The sequence below is a fragment of the Stylophora pistillata genome, chromosome 11 (assembly GCF_964205215.1).
Source record: "Stylophora pistillata chromosome 11, jaStyPist1.2, whole genome shotgun sequence".
NCBI classification, from domain to species: Eukaryota; Metazoa; Cnidaria; class Anthozoa; order Scleractinia; family Pocilloporidae; genus Stylophora; species Stylophora pistillata.
The window spans coordinates 7,692,436-7,712,981 of record NC_142529.1 but is presented as its reverse complement, the minus strand read 5'-3'; the positions used below and the strand labels follow the sequence as shown (position 1 = coordinate 7,712,981).

General features: G+C 38.7%; 2 protein-coding genes across 2 annotated transcripts; both read left to right on the top strand.

Moving 5' to 3' along the window:
• Positions 1 to 1,448: 1,448 nt before the first annotated feature.
• On the top strand, positions 1,449 to 12,788 carry LOC111334150 (uncharacterized). The gene is made up of 12 exons (XM_022939841.2): positions 1,449 to 1,866; positions 2,473 to 2,585; positions 3,433 to 3,508; positions 3,839 to 3,900; positions 4,315 to 4,368; positions 5,808 to 5,906; positions 6,179 to 6,244; positions 7,097 to 7,166; positions 7,873 to 7,991; positions 9,511 to 9,606; positions 10,331 to 10,441; positions 11,128 to 12,788. The coding sequence occupies exons 1-12, from the start codon at positions 1,626 to 1,628 to the stop codon at positions 11,173 to 11,175; spliced, it is 1,155 nt and encodes a 384-aa protein (XP_022795576.2). The 5' UTR covers positions 1,449 to 1,625; the 3' UTR covers positions 11,176 to 12,788.
• Positions 12,789 to 14,030: 1,242 nt separating this feature from the next.
• On the top strand, positions 14,031 to 19,416 carry LOC111334162 (uncharacterized). Its single transcript, XM_022939855.2, has 2 exons — positions 14,031 to 14,494; positions 16,895 to 19,416. The coding sequence occupies exons 1-2, from the start codon at positions 14,236 to 14,238 to the stop codon at positions 17,920 to 17,922; spliced, it is 1,287 nt and encodes a 428-aa protein (XP_022795590.2). The 5' UTR covers positions 14,031 to 14,235; the 3' UTR covers positions 17,923 to 19,416.
• Positions 19,417 to 20,546: the final 1,130 nt, after the last annotated feature.

The following is a 20,546-nucleotide window of genomic DNA, read 5'->3' as shown; positions in this document are numbered from 1 at the left end:
AAAAATTACGCCTGTTCTGCAAGCCATTTTGAAGGCTATTCCTGCCCAAGAACACCAGGAAGGTGCGTTAGTTCTTTCCCGGACAGCTGTTTATCGAGCCTACTCTCCTTGTTGAAGTGTGAATCCGTGCGTGTGCAGCGTGGAAACGGAGCCTTGTTATACGAACCGGTATCTCTTTCGACTGCCTGCTAACAGCTTGCAGAAGCTTTCCCTCAAACTTCAAGGTGAAGAATCCTTCTTGCATTTTGCCAACGGTGATAGTGGCGTTACTAGTTATAATAATAACATTGATATCAGTAACAATAATTAAGATGATAAATATATAGTAAAACAGTGGATAGCGGTGAAGGCGCGCTCTGATTGACTAGTCAAACTCCGAATATCCTTTGCTATTTACCTCCGAGCAACTCGGGAAAAAATGGCGTGCCGGTTTGCATCCGTGACAAGCGAAGAAATCACTCAAATAACGACGAAGCAGTCCCTGAAAACACAGAAAGCGACTAAATTTGGTTTGGCCGTCTTTAAAGGTGATGGGAACTGGGAGTTTATCGATAAAAACCAATGAAAAAGGTTTTGTCTACAAATGCAAATTAATCTTGCGTAACCTCACTTGAAAATCAAAGTTAAATGGTATTTTTCACAGAATGGTTTCAAATACAGAAAGAGTTTGCAACACCATTTGAAGAAATGTCGCCACCAGAGCTAAACAAATGTCTTGAGAAATTTTATCTGTCAGCGAAAAAACGAGACGGCAGGTTTTACAACAAAAAATCACTTACCGCGATCCGAGCCGCGTTGGATCGTTACGCGCGGGAAAATATTGGAATCGTTGCTGGAATGTATGAATTAAAATCATATTTTTGGTGGTGTATATTATCTCACTGTTTTAGTCTATACTAAAACAACTATTCACCTCAGTGTCGGTGGTTAGCGGTGAATATTTAACTCGCCGCTTCGCGGCTCGGTAAATATCCATCACTAACCACCTCCACTTCTGTGAATAGTTGTTAATTAGATTATGATATTCTATGGCTGTGTTTCACAAGGACTGGGAACTACCGAATTCACGAATTTGATTGGCTGAAATCAATATTGATTTCTAGATTTTCCCATCTAGAACGGCATCTAGACCGGTCTAGAAAAAAAAGGTACAAAGAATATAAAAAATTCGCATATAAGACACAGCAATATAATAAACATCTTATTAACCGAGCTAGGTCGGTCTGTATGGGAGAATCTTGACCTCGGTCGCTGGTACAGACCGAACGCAGTGAGGTCTATACTGGCGACCTCGGTCAAGATTCTCCCATACAGACCTCCCGCTCGGTTACTAAGAACTAAATATTAATAATAATGACATTGATGATGATGAAGATGATGATAAAGACGATCATGACGCTTATTGGAAAGTTGTCTTTCGAGAAAATTTAGCGCAAAAATTATGCTTTAAAAGCACTTAATACGAAATGATTACAAGCCATAGTTAACTCGGGAAAATTATTTTATGACAATGAGTGTTGTGCTGTATAAACGTTTTACGAGTTATAGTTAGCCAATGATTGTCACGTGACTACAAACTCTTGTTCCTTCTCACTGCCCTCCCCCCTTGGGCGTATTCCTCTAAGATGGCGGGCCTGGCCGGTCGGACAATTTGCTGCCGTCGTTTTGTCGGAAAAATTCGTTATTTACACACCAGTAGGGAATGTTTTGACCAGTATAAATGCGTAGCTGTAAACGAAGTGGAATCCTTTGTAGAGCGATGCATGAGCGCGGTTGGAACACCTTTAGAACATTGCAAAGCTTTGGCGCAAGTTCTTGTTGCCGGCGATGAGAGAGGTCATTTCAGCCATGGACTCAATAGACTTGGTGAGTTCTGGTCAGAGTAGATGTATTTGCAGGCAGAGAGGAAGTAATACTGTTTCAATTAGGCAAGATTGCATTCGTGTAGATTTGATTTAATAATGCACGAGCCATAAGCATGGAACTTAATTTTTGCAGACAATCGCGCAGACATTCTTACCTTTAACGACAATAAAGACCTCGGTATCAGCTGTTAGCATGATAAACCACGCAACATAGTTATGCAGTATTAGAGCTTAAAATTACTAGGAAATCTAGGGCCAGTTTTAGCACGTAAATGTTTATCTATGTAATCCAACTACAGTATTTAAAAATTTCAAGTTGTCACTTAAAAACATTACTCAGTGTCATGAACCTGACTTTCTGCGGAACGAAAACTCCCTTCTTATTATTTTCAATGATTAAATGAATGAGAGATTTTTGCTTTTTTTCCCTGATCTTATCCCTTAATTCTGCTCGACTGTCACGAATAGTTAGGGTGAAATTACTCTTTAATGGAAGAGTTGACCCACAACCAATTTTTCTTTAGCAAGCTGACAGTTGCTTGCAAATGTTATTGAACAACAAGCAGGAAAGCTGATGCGCTTAATAATTTTTTCATACAAATTTTAGAAATGTATGTCCATGATATAAATGTGGGCTCCACAGTTGTAAATGGAGACCCTGAAATTGTCAAAGAGACCAGTGCTACAGCATTTGTTGAGGGAAACAATCTTCTGGGGCCAGTAAGTGTGCTCTTATGTTTTTCTTTAATTCCACCCTTTGACCCCAAAGAGCAACTACTATTTAATTTCTCCATCTGATACCACCCCTGAATCAAATATCAAGGTCCTAAGACTAAAGGAAATGATCACCAACTAAAGAAGCTCTTGATCATTGAACAAATTCTCCTTGTCAGCACCTTAGGAAATGTATAGAGAACAGTATGGAGAATATGCATACTGATGTTAGAGTGTGAAGGGTCGATAGAAAGATGTGGCCAATGCACTTACATCATCTTTTCCTCCCTGCTGTAATGATCTTGCGGTGATTATATTGGGGGGCTGCAACTGTGTAATTTGTCACAGAAAGCCTAGTGCATGGGAATAGGTCTTCATAGAATGTTTTCACTATTCTAGTCACTCATAATATTAATTGGGAGGTAACAAGGGTGTGAACTTGTTATTAGCAGAATCTACGGTTATTGGCAATTAAAAATGTTATGACAGGAGTCTTTTTAGTGTTATCCACCCAAAAGTGATGTTCTGCCTAGTTGAACACTTAGTTGATTATGTGAACACATTAAATTTAGGAGTGCTAGGAAGGATTTTTCATCCTTTGAGTCTGTTTCAAATTGGTATTTTCAGTGTTGGTTTTTGTGGAGGGAGAAGGGGATTTTGGCTAGGATGGAAAAACGACCCAATCATTGTCAGCCTATAAGCTCAGGAAAGAACTTTTCAGTCACAGGTCCCCCAAATTTATCATGGGTGGACAACTGAACTTCAGATTTTTTTTGTTAGGCATGAATTTGTATCTACCGATGAAGCAGTCCTGAATTAGAAATCTCAATATCTCTTTTGTTTCACATAACAGGTTGTTGGAAACTTTTGTAATGATTTGGCCATGAAGAAAGCTCAGGAGACTGGAATTGGTTGGGTTGCTTGCAAAGGTTAGTAGGAAATGCCAACTTTTTAAATTATTATGTTAACTTTACCATGATCCTTTGCAGGGTCACTAATAAACATTTGTACTTACAAGCATTTTAATTGGTACTTAAGAACTTTTGGGGAAAAAAACATGACCAAATACTATCAAGTTTTACTTTAACTGGCTAACAACTGTTGTTGGATGGAATCAGCAATAATCATGATACCAACTTGAATATTTCCATTTAACAGGAAGGGTACAGCTCAGTGAACTTGATGTGACCTTTATTGTCCAGTTTGTTATTGGTACTCATTTTGCAAAAAAATCAAATAATATTTTGTCACTGTTGTAGGTTCTAACCATTATGGCATTGCTGGTTGGTATACAATAAGAGCTGTTGAGAAAGGACTTATAGTAAGTAAATTGTGAGTCTCTCTGATTTTGTAGCTATCACCAGCAAAGTGGAACATTTATTTTTTTTTTTTTTACTGCCTTTTTGTGTGATTCATATTGGATTTTAATGGTTTGGTGGTACTGAAAAATTAGCTTTTACATGAACACTTTAACTCCCAGAGGCAATTGACACGTGAATTCTCTGTGTGATATCCATACCAAATCCAGCAAATAGGTAATGGGCATGCTCAAACTTATCAGTGTCAGGTAGAAGTTACCATGATCTAGCACCAAATTCTCATAACTAATTTAGAAGGCATTTATAGCAGCCACAGGGGAGAATTAATTATCAATCAGATCTTGGAAGTTCAAGGGTAAGATGTGATATCTCGGCCTGTGCATGGATTTTCTCTAAACTTACATTTTTTTTCTCAGGGAATGAGTTTTACCAACACGTCACCACTGGTTGTACCTACAAGAGCACGTCAGGTACAGAGGCTGTTTCATCATTTTTCTAGATTTTGCTGATCCATAAGTATTGTTAGCTTGCTGGACTCATAATCCGCAATAGGTCTTCTTTGAGTCCTGAAAAGGGTTATTGTACTTAGCTCTTGGAAAAGACTTTTTCTTCCCCTATTATCCCCTGCATCCAGGAGTATGAAGGGGTACCCATGACCTATCAGGGAAGCCTAATGAAATGATTAGAGGGAGGGGTTCACAGTCAGTGATGAATTAGCATATTGCTGTTTGAAATACTCCCACTAGCTTCATGCGGGAAGTGTATCATTCATTAAGCACTTCAGATTGATGAATTCTTTGGCTACAATGACTTTATTTAGATGGTCTGTGCAATTTTTCGTTACCTTTACACCCTAAAAAAAGTATTTGTAAATTGTATTCTACTTATTACTGTTCTCTCTTCATTTTCTCTGGTAATGACATGGTGAAGTTATTTGACAATCAGGAGCTTCTTTAACTTGGTGATCATTTTCTGTACCCTCCTGAGCTTTATATTTGATTTAAGGGTGATACTACAAGGAGAAAGTAATAAACCAGTCACTCTTAAGAGTTAAACAGTTAAGAGGTGGGGATTACTCTAACTTGTGCTACTAAAAACCAGCTTATTCTCCTGCTACTGCAAATTCCTAGAACTTAAAGAGGGAAGTGGTTGGTCAGCGGTGAGTGACCAAGATGGACGTCTGAAATTAAGCTCCGCTGTCTATGCTCAAATATACAGCTTAATCACTTTGTACATATAAATTTTTGATCACGGTTTCAGAGAAAAGAACAGTGGCTTGTGGAGGCCCACAGGGCTCCGTGCTTGGCCCATTGTTATTTTTGCTATAAACTATATCTATAATGCCTCTGAGAAATTTAAATTTCATTTGTTTGCTTATGACACCAATCTCTTGTATGGAAATAGCTAATTTTGTATGTTTATGTTGTCTTGTTTTTATGAATTTATTTAATTTAATTATTTTATATATTTGTGCATTTATTTATCTGCTGTTCTTTTTCTTTTCTTTTTATTCTTATACTTAAGCTGTAATGATCTTTTCATTTATAATTTGCTTTAGACTCTTAACAAATTGTTGTCACTGCCTGCCACGACTAGCCTGTTCTACTTGCAGGCAGTGTCAATTATGTAAGGTTTTTCTTTTTCTTTATTTTTTTCTTGAGTAATTTTTAATCATTGTAACCCCCCACCCCAATGCAAAATAAATTGTTGTTGCTGAAATTGTCTCAGCTTCCGATATGACCATGGAACATGATTCCCAACATGACAATTAACCCTTCACTGAAAGTATTAACAAACTTCTTGCTATGGTAACTAAACTGGTCACAGCTTGGAGTACTGCTCAGAAACAAAGAGACCTGTGACAAAATTAAGAATGGACTCTAAGTATCTTATAATGTGTATTTTTCAGTCTACATTGGGCACCAACCCTTTGTCACTAGCTGCCCCAGGAAAAAACGGTGACAGCTTTGTTCTTGACATGGCAACAAGTGCAGTGGCTCTAGGAAAGGTGAGATCAAAGCTCAGGAATAAAATTGCTCTGGTCAAAAGATGAATGAGATTTTTACTTTTATGATAACTGAGTGCAAACCCACATGTAGTATCATAAGAAAAGTAGTGTATTTTTGGTGTTTTTTTGATTAATGTTTTTTTAATTAACTATAATGAATAATGTTATAAACAATCTCTTAATCCAAAAACACGCATCAAAAAAATTTACTGCATTTCACACAAAATAATAATTATAAATACCAGTGGTGTTTGACTGTTCTGTTATTTTAGATAGAAATGGCAGATCGGAAGGGAGTTGAAATACCACATGGATGGGCAGTGGATTCAAAAGGATTGGTAAGAAAAGTGTTCAAATTTCAAGAGAAAAATTGTAGGAGTTTAGGCTTGATGAAAGTTTTAGTCCTTTTAAGTATTTTTTTTTTTTCATGTTAACCCTTGTAAAGTTATGTCATATACACCGAATGCAAATATGGCATCCAATTTGAGTTGCCATTGTTCTGGACTCACTAGCCTTGTCTTCACGTGGAAATACAAAAGGATTATTACATGTATGAGAGGCTAGTCAGTCCAGAACAATGGCAACTCAAATTGGACGCCATATTTGCATTCAGTGTATTCTTTACCAAAAAATACTTGTTAGTTGGATTATTTTGTTTAACAAAATTTATGACAGAGGTTATTGTTATGATATATGATATTCTTACCTTTGATCTTTTAATCCTTTACTCCCTAACATCAGTATGCATATTCTCCATACTGTTCTCTATACATTTCCTACAGTGCTGACAAGGAGAATTTGCATATCAATCAAGAGTTTCGGTTGTTATTGATCATTTTCATTCTCCTGACCTTAAGGTGTGATTTAGGGGTGATATTGTAAGGAGAAGTTAGATGTTAGTCACTCTTTAAGAGTTAAGGGGCAGTCAGACAGGTAGCTGTTGTCACCGATTAACAATATTTTGCTTTTTTATTGTATATTTTATACAAATAGATTCCAAGTTGCCATGGGTCTGTTCATTAATAGTAGATCACAGAGGACATCAAAATGTAGTAAGAACATTGATCATTCAGTAACACACTTGGCTGTGCCTTGTGTGCCACTTATTTGTTCTCACCACATCTTGACACGGCAACATGGAATCTGTTTATTTACTATCTGACAATCTTTTTTTTTTTTTTTTGTCAAAGGAAACTGTCAATCCTGAAAAGGTTTTATCAGGAGGAGGCCAATTGCCTCTTGGTGGAACAGAAATAACAAGTATGTTAACATAATGAACAGCCTAATTTGAATCTTTCAGTGTATGAGAAGCCCGTGTTGAATTTAACTTACCATGCCCAAGGGAGGACACTTTGCTTTGCTTCTTGGTCATGCACTGAAAGAATCGTTTTATTTGATGTCAATTTTGTGGATGTTTGTGGTGGACTCACTTAGTTGAGCCTCGTGATTTCACAACATTTTGATCACTGTGATGAAAAATATTGTTGTCTCAATAAGAGTACAGACAATGCTAAACCACTCTTGATTTGTTAAATGCCAGCTTTTTTTTTTTTTTTTTTTTTTTTTTTTCATCTTCATAGTTTGTCTCATTCTTGGGTACTTTTGGGTGGTCAGTTTTAATCACGACAACCAGCTGATCCCAATGTCATCATCATTATTTTTATTTCTGCTAATCAACGTGAGCAATATTCCTTAATGGTGGGTGCAGGATAACGGCCCCATCAATTTAAGTTGAGGTGCAGTGTCGAACCTATTTATTTCCCCATAAATTGTGACTTAATAGTTAGCTTTTACATTTCCCTGATTGGTGAGATACAATTACCTAGCTTTATGACTATAGATCTACATGTAAGTTAAGTTAAAAGCTTGAATTTTCTTCTTTTTTTTTTTTTTTTGCTATTGAATTTTGCAAAGGGGTATAGGGAAAGTCCTTATGGCTCTCTTTTATGGGTGTTGTTGTTTGCAGGTGGTTTCAAAGGATATGGTTTAGCAATGATGGTTGAAGTGCTTTGTGGCATCTTAGCAGATGCTGCATTTGGTCCCAATGTACGAAAATGGAAGGGCGATGACAGGGTGGCTAATTTAGTAAGTAGGGGTACTCTCTTTACTTTTACAAGGATTGTTTTGCAAAATGACAAATGACATTGCATTTATGTATAGAGAGGTTTTTGGGAGGATGTACTAATTGACATTGATTTTACAAGCAAAGATGGTTTCAATCCATCTTAAAAAGGGGCCCTTACTGCATATATGAATTAATTTGAAGAAAGGCAAGGTTCCTTTTTTGTCAAGTTTATGTGGAATGATTTTAGCCTGGGTCCAGCTGTTCAAAAGGCTGGTAACACTATCCAGCAAATAAATTGCTATCCAGTCAGCCCAATGGATAGCTATCCACCACCCAGTTAGCCCAATGGATAGTGCACTGTACTGTTGTGCGGGAGGTCAAGGGTTCGAGCCTTGGCCGGACCAACAATCGAGGTCTTAAAATAATTGAGAAGAATTTGCTACCTTTCTAAGTCAAGAAATGGTTAGATATTCTAGTCTTCTCAGATAGGGACGAATAAATGTAGGTCCTGTCTCCTGCAGTGTTTGGGTTGGAGACATTAATTTCCCACACACGAGATTACTGTGTGATGGATGTCTTCCCCTGGGGTGGGATGGGTGGGAAGGTGGACTAGCTCAAATGGTTCGTATGTTCCCTTCTAGTCCTTCCCCACTGCAAATTAATGCAGTGAAAATGGAATAAATTAAATTAAGTGTCAAGGAAGCTAACCATGCTCTCCACTGAATAGAGATTCATCCAGTGGATGGCATGGTCCACCCTTTGAACAACCAGGGCATGGTCCAGTTTTGCCAAATCATGCCCCTTCTGGCTTCATTTTGTCTTCACGCTTCAGAGTGTTGAATCATTTTTTGGTAAATTCTTCAGATATTAGATTTTAGTTCATCACTCTTATTGGAGAGTCATGGGTTGAACTCCCAAGATACAGAGTAGGGTGGAACTTAACAGGTGTGCAAGGCCATGGTGCTCTACATGTGATACTAAATGGTTACTGCTTAGTTTTGCGGCTTCCATGAGAAAGGTGATGTTCTGGCATGGACAATTACCTCTCTAGAAATTAGGCTTTCTGTGCTCTACGCATACACCAAATTGAAATATGGCATCCAATTTGAATTACCATTGTTCTGGACTTACTAGCCTTGTCTTCACGTGGAAACACAAAAGGATTATCGCATGTGTGAGAGGCTAGTAAGTCCAGAACAATGGCAGTTCTAATTGGACGCCATATTTTGATTCAGTGTATACCAGGGCTCAACACTAACGGTAGCCCACTAATCACAAACTAGTAGAAATTCAGTTTTGGCTAGTGGTTTTCAATTTCCACTAGCCAGTAATTGGCTAATAAACAGACCGAAATTGTCGTAACATCTAAAAGCACCTGAGATGTCACTAGCCACTTGGCTAGTAAGTTGAAAAGTTAGTGTCGAGCCCTGGTATACTGACTTATCAAGAGCGTTAAGCATTTTTTCTTCCTTAGCTACCTGTAATTAGTCTACTTCTAACTTTGATATAGCTAATTGTTTTGAATTGATATTCATTTAGGGTCAGTGTTTTGTTGCTGTTGATCCTAAAGCTTTTTCAGAAGGGTTTGAGGACCGCATGCAGTCACTTATGGATCACTGCAGAAATCTGCAACCGGTAAAACCATTTTAGTTGTCTTCTCAGGCTAAAACAATGCACCTAACTTTGGTTTTAATGTTATTAAGAACTAAATTATGAACCCAGTGTCCTGTACTGTGCCTTTCTATGGCTCTCTAAAATATTGTTCTGCCTCTCCCCCTCCCTGTTCAACGTCTCATTTTGTTCAACCTCCTTAATTTTGGCAATGTATTTTGGCCCATTTCTCTCTGATCTTGTAGTGTTGGTAATTACTATTAATTTGGCTGGTTTCTCAGTCAGTCATTTATGTGGGTGCAGTTGTTCAAAAGCAGATAATGCAATCCATGGAATAAATTGCTATCCAGTAGATAGGTCTGAAAAAAACAAACTCGGCCATCCACAGGAAAGAGAGTTATCCAGTTATATCATTATACTCACCCTTAACACAACTGGAACCAGGGCAGCTTACCAATTACGCACTCATTCTGTCAGATCAGCCAGTGAGCCATGCAAGTGGTTTGATCCTTTGTCAGTTGCTCATTTTTCTTTTACAAATCCCCCCATTGTTTATATATTCTCCCTTAACAACTTCTCTATCAGATCAGTCTTGCTTAATATGTGATGATATCTAAGACCATGGCACTCAATTATTTTGGAAAGAGGTCTTTTAGGGAAACAATTACAGCCTAGATTTAAAGGCCCACATCCTGAAAGAGAAAAAAAAAATTTGTCCAATGTTGACTGCAACATTATAATTCCATAGGCAGAGGGCGAGACTGCTGTACTTGTAGCAGGAGACCCAGAGAGGGCCCACATACAAAAAGTAAAAGAAGATGGTGGTATTCATTATCATGTTAATTTGCTGGAAGCTATGGTATGTCAGTATAGATGCCAGTTTAGTAAAAATATTTTGATCAATGAAATGCTGGTGTTGGAAAGTTGTGAACTTTAAGTATTTTAAGTCTTTTCGTTATATAGACATCAATGAAATATCAGAATTTCTCCCATTTCAAAAACTTCATATCTTCAACCTGCCCAGTAGACATACAGCTGTTTCATTTAGATCTTCACACATAAAGGTAACAATGCCATCATGGTAACCATGAGGTTTATCAACATGGCAGTTTTCCTTCTCCCAAAGAGTTTTTTTTTTTAATTTATGAACATCACTAACTAAAGGTTTACTTGAACCATTTATAATATTATCAGCTCTGAAGGCTGAAATTGCAATTTCATATCCTCCACCTGTAATAGACCCTTTTTCTCTCGTTTAACTCTGTTACCTTAGCTGATTGAGATGTTACTTTTCTTCACAAGTTCATTACATCATCCAGAAAGCTGGTGATGAGAAAAAGACAAACATTGTTAAGGGGGAGGGGGAGGGGGCATAGCATTGATAAGACACCAAATCTTTTTACTGTTGCTATGAGGCAGCACAGAGCAGCTAGATGGAGAACTGCAAAGCTGATCAAGGGAGTTCAAGAATTATGATGTTCGAATAATGAATAGTAATATTGAAGTATTTTCTCTCTTTCTCTCTTTCTCTCCTTGTGATTCTAGGACAAGCTTGCGGACCAGCTTGGTGTGCCATGCATGCCAACAAAGTAATGCAACTCATGCATACATTACATTACTCCAGTCTTCAACAAAAGTTCTTTTACCAATGACCTCGTGTGCCAAAAAATCAACTTATTTTAGGACAAGGCAAACCCATTACAAAACACGCTAGTAAGATGCTAGCATAAGTGTAGGACGTCGTCCCCCCCCCTGCCAAGTCTTGTCAAGAAAAAACAATAAGTTATAATGATACATAACATGGTAGTCCCTGAAATGCAAGCAATATTCTAATACAGAATCTCTCCCCCCTTGCCTTTTAGCTTAGCTTTGTGAAGAAAGAATGATATTTTATTATACATACATATGAACCTGGCATTCACATAATTGACAGTACGACAGTTTTGTAGGACTCAAGTGAATCCCTTCTCGGCTCTGTCTAGAAAAGTTGATATTCTATTATTAGAGAACAACCTGTTGTGGCCCCCCCCCCCCCCCACCAAAAAAAATGCGAGTGTGGGCCTTTTCCCCTTCCCTCTCTCTCTTTAGCTTTATTTAGAAAAGTGACAATTTTATTCTAATGACAACTTAATGTGCCCCTAAAATGCCACTAAGACATGGTGTAGGAATTGACCCCCCTCATCTTATTTTTGTAAGGAGAAAGAAGTAGTTAATGTGAAATAACAAAAACTACTTGGTATGCTCCCAAATGTCAGGATAATGTTGTTTCAAGACCCTTTCCTCTTCATCTAAGCTTTGTGAAGAAAAAAGCTATCATTTTTACTATAACCGTAGAAATTCTCGCGCGCTAATTGGTCGAGAGCCATTGTCAGTAAGGTTATAGATCTTAATAATGACGTATCATGTCACGCAATGCTCAGCAATCTGTCGAAGAAAAATGTCTTCGCGTGGAAACATTTGCAAATGTCAGAAATGTGGACAGAGAAGAGTTTCCCAATTTTAAGACTGGGATGCTAGCAGAAATTTTTGAAGAATTGGTCGAAACGGACGATCATGTCACGCGCGTGTGATTTTCCGTAAACTTAGCCACTGAAGCAGGTTTAACACAATCTTAACTTTATTTAAAAAAAAAAAAAAAAAAAAAAATTGACATCAATTTGTTAAATACAGTAGTTAAAAAACAACCTGGAGTATGTTTTAATGTCAGTAAGATGTTAGTGTGGACCGATTTTGTGTGGGTTATTGGATAGTCTTGCTATTGCCACTTGTTAGAAAACGGACTCGGAAACGCCGAGTCACTGAGTGATAGGAAACTAGATTTATTAGTAGATATCTAAGAAATGAAAGCGCACAGGGAAGGGATAACATGCGTATGGTCACTCTATACAGTTTTGGCAAAAAATTCTTTAGAAGTATAAGAATTTGTTGTTTAGTAATTGTTAAATAGGTAGTTCTTAAGAAGTGTTCTATTGGAAAACAAAAATAGATAGACATCGTACGTTATGAAAGCATTTGCAGTAAGTTCGTTGTGATGAGTACTGGGAAGTACCTTGATATCCAGGTAATATAACAACAGGAGATGAAATTGTCGCCACCCCGCTTATTGGGACCAAATCCAAGTATGACTTGGTCACGAGTCTGCGCTTGACGCTAGTTACAGACACCTTTCGGGTTCGTATTGGTGCATAATACAGTTTTACGATTAACGCAGCGTTTATTCTTTCATTTAAATCCTTAAACTTTTCCAGTTTGATTTACTCCAGTTGATGGAGTTTCCACCCGGTAGTGGAAGGTTGGGGTTTAAGTCTTCAGTTCACCTTTTGCAATCCTTGTCATTTTCCTTCATCTTTTTGCTTTATCCGGTCTATTTTGGTGTATGTTCAATCTTCTAAACTGATATTTTAAGTTCCCTTGACTTTGGTTACTCGGTTCTGAAACAAAATTAAACTAAAGACGTCTGGGTATCCCTTGAACGTGTTCGTGATGGTAAAATAAACGTAGAGTTGTCTTAAGGTTTTCAAACTTACTTCGCCTAACACTTCACTATGTTAAAATTTTCCACAAGTAAAGCCGGTTGAAAGTGTCATTCCCTTCAAAGATTGTCCTCACGAGCTCTTCGATTAGTTACTACACTTGGTCTCGCGCATGCGCGATGGAGCATCGACGACGATTTGTAACTGGTCACGAATGACTCCGTATTTCTAACTCAGCCCTCGTACAGAGCGCCTGAGTAAAGACTTGAAGCGGGAAAATAAAAATAAGCAAATGGACTATGAGAAGTCGCGTTGCAGCTTGTCTGAAATTCAACTAATTACGCTTTTTGAAGATGCTAATTCTAGATCGGAAATGTGAGAGACTTCAAATTGAATTTGAATTGGAGTTTAGCGCAATTGGTGTTTTTTTTAACAAAGTCTTTAAGTACAAGTTTAATTGAAAAAAAGGGAAAAAAAGAGTTAATGGAGATGTTGGCCACAATTTTAGATGCAAATTTTCGTGTTTATAGAGTACATCTTATAATTACCATGGTAACAAAGCGTTCCCTTCGGCAAAATTAAAAAATTTTAGAATTTAAAAAATTATTTGTCATTTAAGGCGGAGGTACAGCTGAGATCACTGATCCGTCAATTGTCTTAAAATTGTAGGCCCACCACCAATTTACTTATACTTAATTAGGTGTCATTATAACTACCCTTTTTTCTTATAGAATTTCTCGATAGAGAATTCGCACCGTCAAAAATAAAAAAATAACTTCAATTAGGCTAAGAAAAAACCCAGGCTAAATTGCAATATATTATCGCGAGAAATTTTATTGTGATAGCAAAACTTGGCAGCTGTCTTCATAGCGCCTGAAACACATGTCAATCTTTAAACAAACGTCGCTATAGTTACAGCTTGCAAAGTTATTTCAGCTGCAAATGTCTGTTAGCTTTTTTGAACTCATCTCGCCAGCCTATCAATTATTGATAACAAACCACAGCAGGTCTGTATTCACCAAGCTGATGTTTGGAACGTTGTTGTGGGAACGTAGTAATATTTTCGGTATCAGCCCGTTGCGAAATCGGAAGCTCATAGAATATATTGTATCGGGAATGATTTCTCTCTCTTCGTCTGATAATCTTACACTCGACCTCATGACTTGAACGTGGACTGAAGATGTCTGACAGACCAGTTCTATGCGCAGCTTGTAGCGAGCCCAGTCCCGGGCCAATAAGGCGTTTATACTATCAGCCACGAAAACATGGTCCATTCTTTCCTATACTGGAACAACAGAAAGTTGGAATCAAAGCAAGTTTATTTGCCGGAGGACGAGTGGCCGTCTGTACAGGCTGTGCCAGCCATTTGCAAAGACAGTGGATCGCATTTGAAAAAAACTGGACTCCTTTGGAAAAACGAACCTACACACTCTTAGCAGGTATATACGATGTTATCGAAAGAGTCTGAATTTATTATTAGAGGCGAGACAATTCTGATATCTTTGCAGTTTATCTGAGGTTAAGTTATGAAATATATATGTATCGTCCGCGGTTATTAATCACCAAAATGAGCGTAAGTGAACTAGTGCTCGATAATGCAAACAAATGGTTGATACAGCTTCTCAGCTATCCATCAGTGACTCAGCATGAATGATTATTTGTTATGATGTTAGCCAGATAAAGCAAAGTTGCTCTACCAATTTATAAAACTGAGTTGCCTCTATCGTAATGAAAAAGCCGTATCGTCTGTTTTCGTCGCGTCCTACCATTGCTAGTCCAACACATTACAACTCCTAATAAAGGGAGGTTAGAAGTTACAAGACTCTAACCTGTAAAATAATTGTTTTCAACCGCTAGTCTGACCAAAAACCTAAACAAAAAGAATCATTATTTGCAACACGTTACTTTGGCAGAAGGCGTCAAATACTTAACGTACGTGTTACTCCTCAAATCAAGAACTGAATCTATTTTATCAATTATTCGCCTCAGGTTCGGTGAATATCGTCGAATAATCCCCCAGACGAAGCCGAGGGGATTATTCGACGATATTCACCGAACCTGAGGCGAATAATTGTTTTAGTAGAATTTCAGAGCTGAGCAATAGAGAAATTTCTAAAATCATAACATTTTAGTAACATTTATTAACATTTTGTTTTAACATTAATTTTTATATAAACCGCGTAAAGCGGTTAAAATAGCGTCTTATTATATGGCTATGTCTCACAAGGACTGGGAACTACCGAATTCACGAATTTGATTGGCTGAAATCAATATTGAAAGCGGTCTAGATTTTCCCATCTAGACCGGCATCTAGACCGGTCTAGAAAAAAAAGGTACAAAGAATATAAAAAATTGGCATATAAGACACAGCCATATAATAAACATCTTATTAACCGAGCTAGGTCGGTCTGTATGGGAGAATCTTGACCTCGGTCGCTGGTACAGACCTCACTGTGTTTGGTCTGTACTGGCAACCTCGGTCAAGATTCTCCCATACAGACCTCCCGTTCAGTCAATAAGAACTAAATATAAGGAACCGCTCGACCAATCAGATTGCTGGAAACTCTTTGCTTAGCTCTGAAATTATACTAAACTACCATATGAGTGCCGCAGGTAGCTGCAGGAGACTTTCGATTAGATCGCAGGCTCATGTGAATAAGTGAAGCTAAAAATGTCTTTAAATTAACATTCAATAGAATTTCCATCGCACGAAATGAAGTAATCCGTGGAACACAGCCGTATTTCAGCAAACGAATCAAAACATTCTCCAAGTATCATAAACTTCTTTTTTAAACATAGACACCGAACTTATTTAGGAAACTGGCCACACTCGTAAGAAACAAGTTAAAAAAATCGATTCGCCATGTACTGGAGAAATCTGTCATCTCGAGTTGAAAACTTTCTTCATCTTCGACACCTGTAGAATTGACAGTGTTTGAAATTTTTAATGAGAATTCATCTACTCATCTTTTCCGAGAGCAAATGGTTTTAAACATTTAAATCCGAAGATCTGATTGTTAATTCTCCTCTCTAACTGCTACACAACTCCTTGTCAATTAGTTACAAGATTTTGGTGTTAGATCAAAACATCAACTCTCCCAAATAAGTTTAAGTATTATCAGTACCTGCTTGCTGAATAACGTGTGGATATTATGGGGAAAAGTTCCATTTTAATCACCTCTGGGAGTTGAATGGCTAAAACAAGACAGGATAGCTAGTAACATGGTTTATCTTCTTCAGTCTTGTAAAGCATGAATTTATGAATACTCCTCTCATGCGTTAAATTTTTATGGTGGAAAGGCGGAAGACTTTAAGTCCTTTTTCTATCTAGAGATAAAGCTTTGGTCCGAGAAAGTTTTGATAATCTAAACGGAAGCACGTTTGATCTCCAGCGTCAGTAACCAAAAAAGTCTTGAATCAATTAGGATGATGTGATAACTTGACACAGGCGGCAAAGAAAGGCGGTGTTTGGCAGCTGGGTTCTAATACTATGGGGGACATCCTATAGGGTTTGATGAGGCGGAAGTTATAGTTTGCGCAACATAAAAATGGTTTGACAAAATTCGCGCTCGGCGAAATATGATGACAGGGAATTAAAAAGAGGGATCTCGCGCCACTCTCTCAACCAATCAAATCATCAGGACGTGGTCGCCGGCGTTTTCCCGCGCTTTTAGCGGTTTGCTTTTTTTCGCTTGAATACTCATCGGCTTTTCAAGGTATTAATTCTCAAAAAGACCATCAAATGTAAGTTAATGTATCATAATATTGGCATACAATGATAATGAAATCTTCGACTGAAAGTATTAAGACGTGGTTTTTCTATTTGTGATATTTCTTAGCCAGTAGAGCACCAAAAGGTGATGATTTCAGCGAAACTGGGTCGCAGGACCACGCGGCTAAACTTCAGTGGCGCAAAGCCGCCAAAACACTGACAGTTCAACATCAAATTATGGACAGCTTCCAACACTCGTCACGTCATGATGATCCAAGCCCCGTTAGTAGATTCAAAATGGCGGCCCAGCGCGTCCAACACGATAGAGAGGCTAACCTAGCTGGTTCCAGTCTCCACGATGTGGTTCAAATGGCAAGCGAAGCCAATACCGATTATGATACACCACGATCTGACAGAAACGCAGGAAACTTGCATCTTCCAGTTTTAACAAGAAACTCTCCAGTAGAGAATCGTTTAGCAGGAGGTACGTCATCTGAATTTCAGGATCAACTTCCTCAGAAATTACGTGAAAGCGCAGACATTCTGATACGTAAAGTAGCAGAAATTCAATACGAAGAAAATCTGCGACAGTCGCAAGAAACCATTCGCGAGGCACTGGACCGAGTTAAAAAGGCACAAGACCGAACGCAGTTTGTGAACAGTTTAGGGCGCGATCTTAAAGAGCGCCTTTATGGTGAACTTGAGTTCAGAGACACTAACAGAAGTTTGAACGAGGAAAGAAGAGGAAAAACTGCTCAGGCGCTCAAAGACAGCGACGATTCGAGACATAAGCAAATATTAAAAGAACTGGCCAAGGAGAAGGAATGGCAGCGAAAAACAGAAGGCATGATTGCCAAACAGGAAAAGAGAATCGAAGAGCTTCGACAAGAGGTGAAGATAGAAATCCGGAGCATTTTGGAAGAACAAAACAGGCATTACGAGGAACTAAAGCAAATGATGAAAGATTCCAGAGCATTAGTACCCCATAATGGCAGCGACCACGCTTACGTGAGTCTGGATGGGTCGACGCATTCTGGATCAAATCTGGAGGATCTTATTCCAAGTAGAAAGAGAAGGCGCGACAGGGAACCCAGCACAAATTCGGCACTACAAGAGCATTCTCGTGCAAGCACGCCAGAATATTATATCCAGTAGATGAAACGTTTTGGTACACAATTTCACATATCATTCATACATTTTTACGCCTAGAATACCCCCCTCCCCCCCATGCAGCTATTAATATACGAATTATATACATTCCGCGGAGGAAATCTATACAAATCACACACATTCTCCATGAAAAAAAATTGTAAACATTCAAATATAAAAGAACAAAATAGTTCATCTATAGGCATTGATGGCAAGAATCCTTTTGCCAGAACACATGAACAAAACTTCTTTATCCAGTTGATGTAGAGCAATCCCAATTTAATCGCTAGCTGCCTTTCGTCAGCGAAGCCAATAATCGCTATTAACATATCGTATCCATCCGTAAGTGAATCTTTAATGACTATGATAATACAATCAACTCTCTATTAACGGACACCTCTATAAGCCGGACAGCTGGTGCTGGACCCGCCCGTTTCTTAGTCATTTTACTATAACCAAACTCTCTGCAAGACGGACACTTCTATAAGACGGACAACGGACGATTTGAAATCTTCAACGGACACTTGTGAGGTGCTGAATGTGACCGAAAATTACGATTTAGGGAAGAAAACGTCTTAAATTACCAAGTACCCGAGACTCCTTTTAACACCAGACGTTTAATTGACAGCTCTTATCTTGTCGGCGGAATACATACAGTACAAGTTAAAATTAAATCAGTCATTGTCTCTCATTGAAAAAATAACTTGGAGATGACAACCGAATGGTATTGTAATCTAAAACAGTTATTTTCGTGCTTTCTTTGCTGAACTACAGCTTTCCCCACCGTTATCCCCTTGCTACCTCCTCTTGCTGCTGGTTTTTCTTTCTTGATTCCTGGTTAAAGTGTCCTCAACTATCTTTCTTTCTTTCGCAATGCGTTCACTTAGCCATTTCACAGCTAGCGAGTTCCCTGAAAAATACTTAACTGCTGATCAAGAGATTCCATCATGTGAGCCTCCTGTTAATACCACCCTCCCCAACTGGCGTCAACGATTAAGGGATGAAGCCCTCCATCTCTATCAAAAAGAGTCCGAGGAACCTGCCAGCAAAGTTGTAGTGGTCGCAGAAGAAGACCAAGCAAGATGTGGACTTTGAACCACCTGCTCCAACCATCAAATCCACTACAGAAGCTCTTAGACTGGTTGACGACCTAAAGGAATTCGCTTCAACAACCCTACAAGATGAAATACTCGTATCAAAATTAAGCAGCGTTGGTCAGCGCTTTAAGGGTTTTCAACTCTTGCACCTGAAACAATCCACGATAACAGATTTCTTTTCTTCCTAAGTCCATGCCCCGACCAAAGCCATGGCTTTCACCAATACATCTCGGAGCCCGGAACAGGCTACGAAAGACAGTGCAGAATGTACTGTTCGCTGTTTGAACTCTAGTTAACGCATTAACTATTGATTGTAATACGACAAGAGATTCAATTTTACAAACATGTTTTTGTTCCAGTTTGTAGGTTTCGTTCTAGTAAATAACTTAAAACAAAGTTTAAACAGACGCGTATTCACTGTGCACAGGTTCAGCATGGTATTATCTTAAAATTCCTGGGGTCATGTTACGTCGACTTTCTATAAGCCGGACACCTCTCTAAGACGGACACCTCTCTATAAGCCGGACACCTCTCTAAGACGGACAGCCGAGGCCGGTCCCGATGGTGTCCGTCTTAGAGAGAGACGGTTGACTGTAAACCAATCAATGCAATATTCCCCTTACATATGACCCAAGATGAGGAGATGTGTCTACGATTGACCCCTGATATGAAACATGTCCTGTGTAGAATGGCATCGAAACGTACCAAACAATACTTGCAGTCAATCCTAGGCACAGCTGGGGTGACTTGTCCCTGTACAGGAGAAGGGAACATCTGATCGTAAGTGACAAGTGGCACAATTCCAGTGCAATCGGGTGACACAAGTATTCCCGAAGTGCAGTGGTTTTGTTAAACGACACCCTGTAATTGGTCCAAAAAATTCGCGCCACCGTCTCGACCAATCATTTTCAATACTAAATCCAGTCGAGATTTTGACTCTCGCGTTTTCGCGCGAATTCTTCCAACTCCAACCGGGTGTCAAACACACTCTTGAGATTCTAGACGTTTTGCTGCACTACACCTTGTGACTGGTCCAAAAAACTCCGTCAACCTCACAACCAATCATTTACAAATCTAAAACTTCTCGAGATTTAGTCACTGGCGCTTCCCCGCCTTTGGGGCTGTTAAGGGGTATTTGATGGGAGTTCTCATTGTTTGAGGTGATTTTTACCTCTGCTCTATCTTGCCCTTGTGATTACCTTGTTCTCATTGGTTGAGGTGACTTTTACCTCTGCTCTATCTTGCACTTGTGATTACCTTGTTCTCATTGGTTGAGGTGATTTTTACCTCTGCTCTATCTTGCCTTTGTGATTACCTTGTTTTCCGGTTTTAAAACAAGTTTTAAACACGCTCTCGTGATAAAGCAATAGCCGCCCAGTTAGCCCAGTGGATGGTGCGCTGGACTGTTGTGCGAGAGGTCTAGGGTTCGATCCCCGGCCGGACCAACACTCAAGGTCTTAAAATAATTGAGAAGAATTTGCTACCTTTCTATAACATCAGGAAATGGTTAGATATCACCGTAGTCTTCTCGGA

Coding starts and splice junctions, on each gene's coding strand:
- LOC111334150 (XM_022939841.2), top strand. CDS start 1,626: ATGGCGGGCCTGGCCGGTCGGACAATTTGCTGCCGTCGTTTTGTCGGA. Junction 2,586..3,432: donor GAAACAATCTTCTGGGGCCA/GTAAGTGTGCTC, acceptor TTCACATAACAG/GTTGTTGGAAACTTTTGTAA. Junction 7,167..7,872: donor TGGTGGAACAGAAATAACAA/GTATGTTAACAT, acceptor TGTTGTTTGCAG/GTGGTTTCAAAGGATATGGT.
- LOC111334162 (XM_022939855.2), top strand. CDS start 14,236: ATGTCTGACAGACCAGTTCTATGCGCAGCTTGTAGCGAGCCCAGTCCC. Junction 14,495..16,894: donor AACCTACACACTCTTAGCAG/GTATATACGATG, acceptor GATATTTCTTAG/CCAGTAGAGCACCAAAAGGT.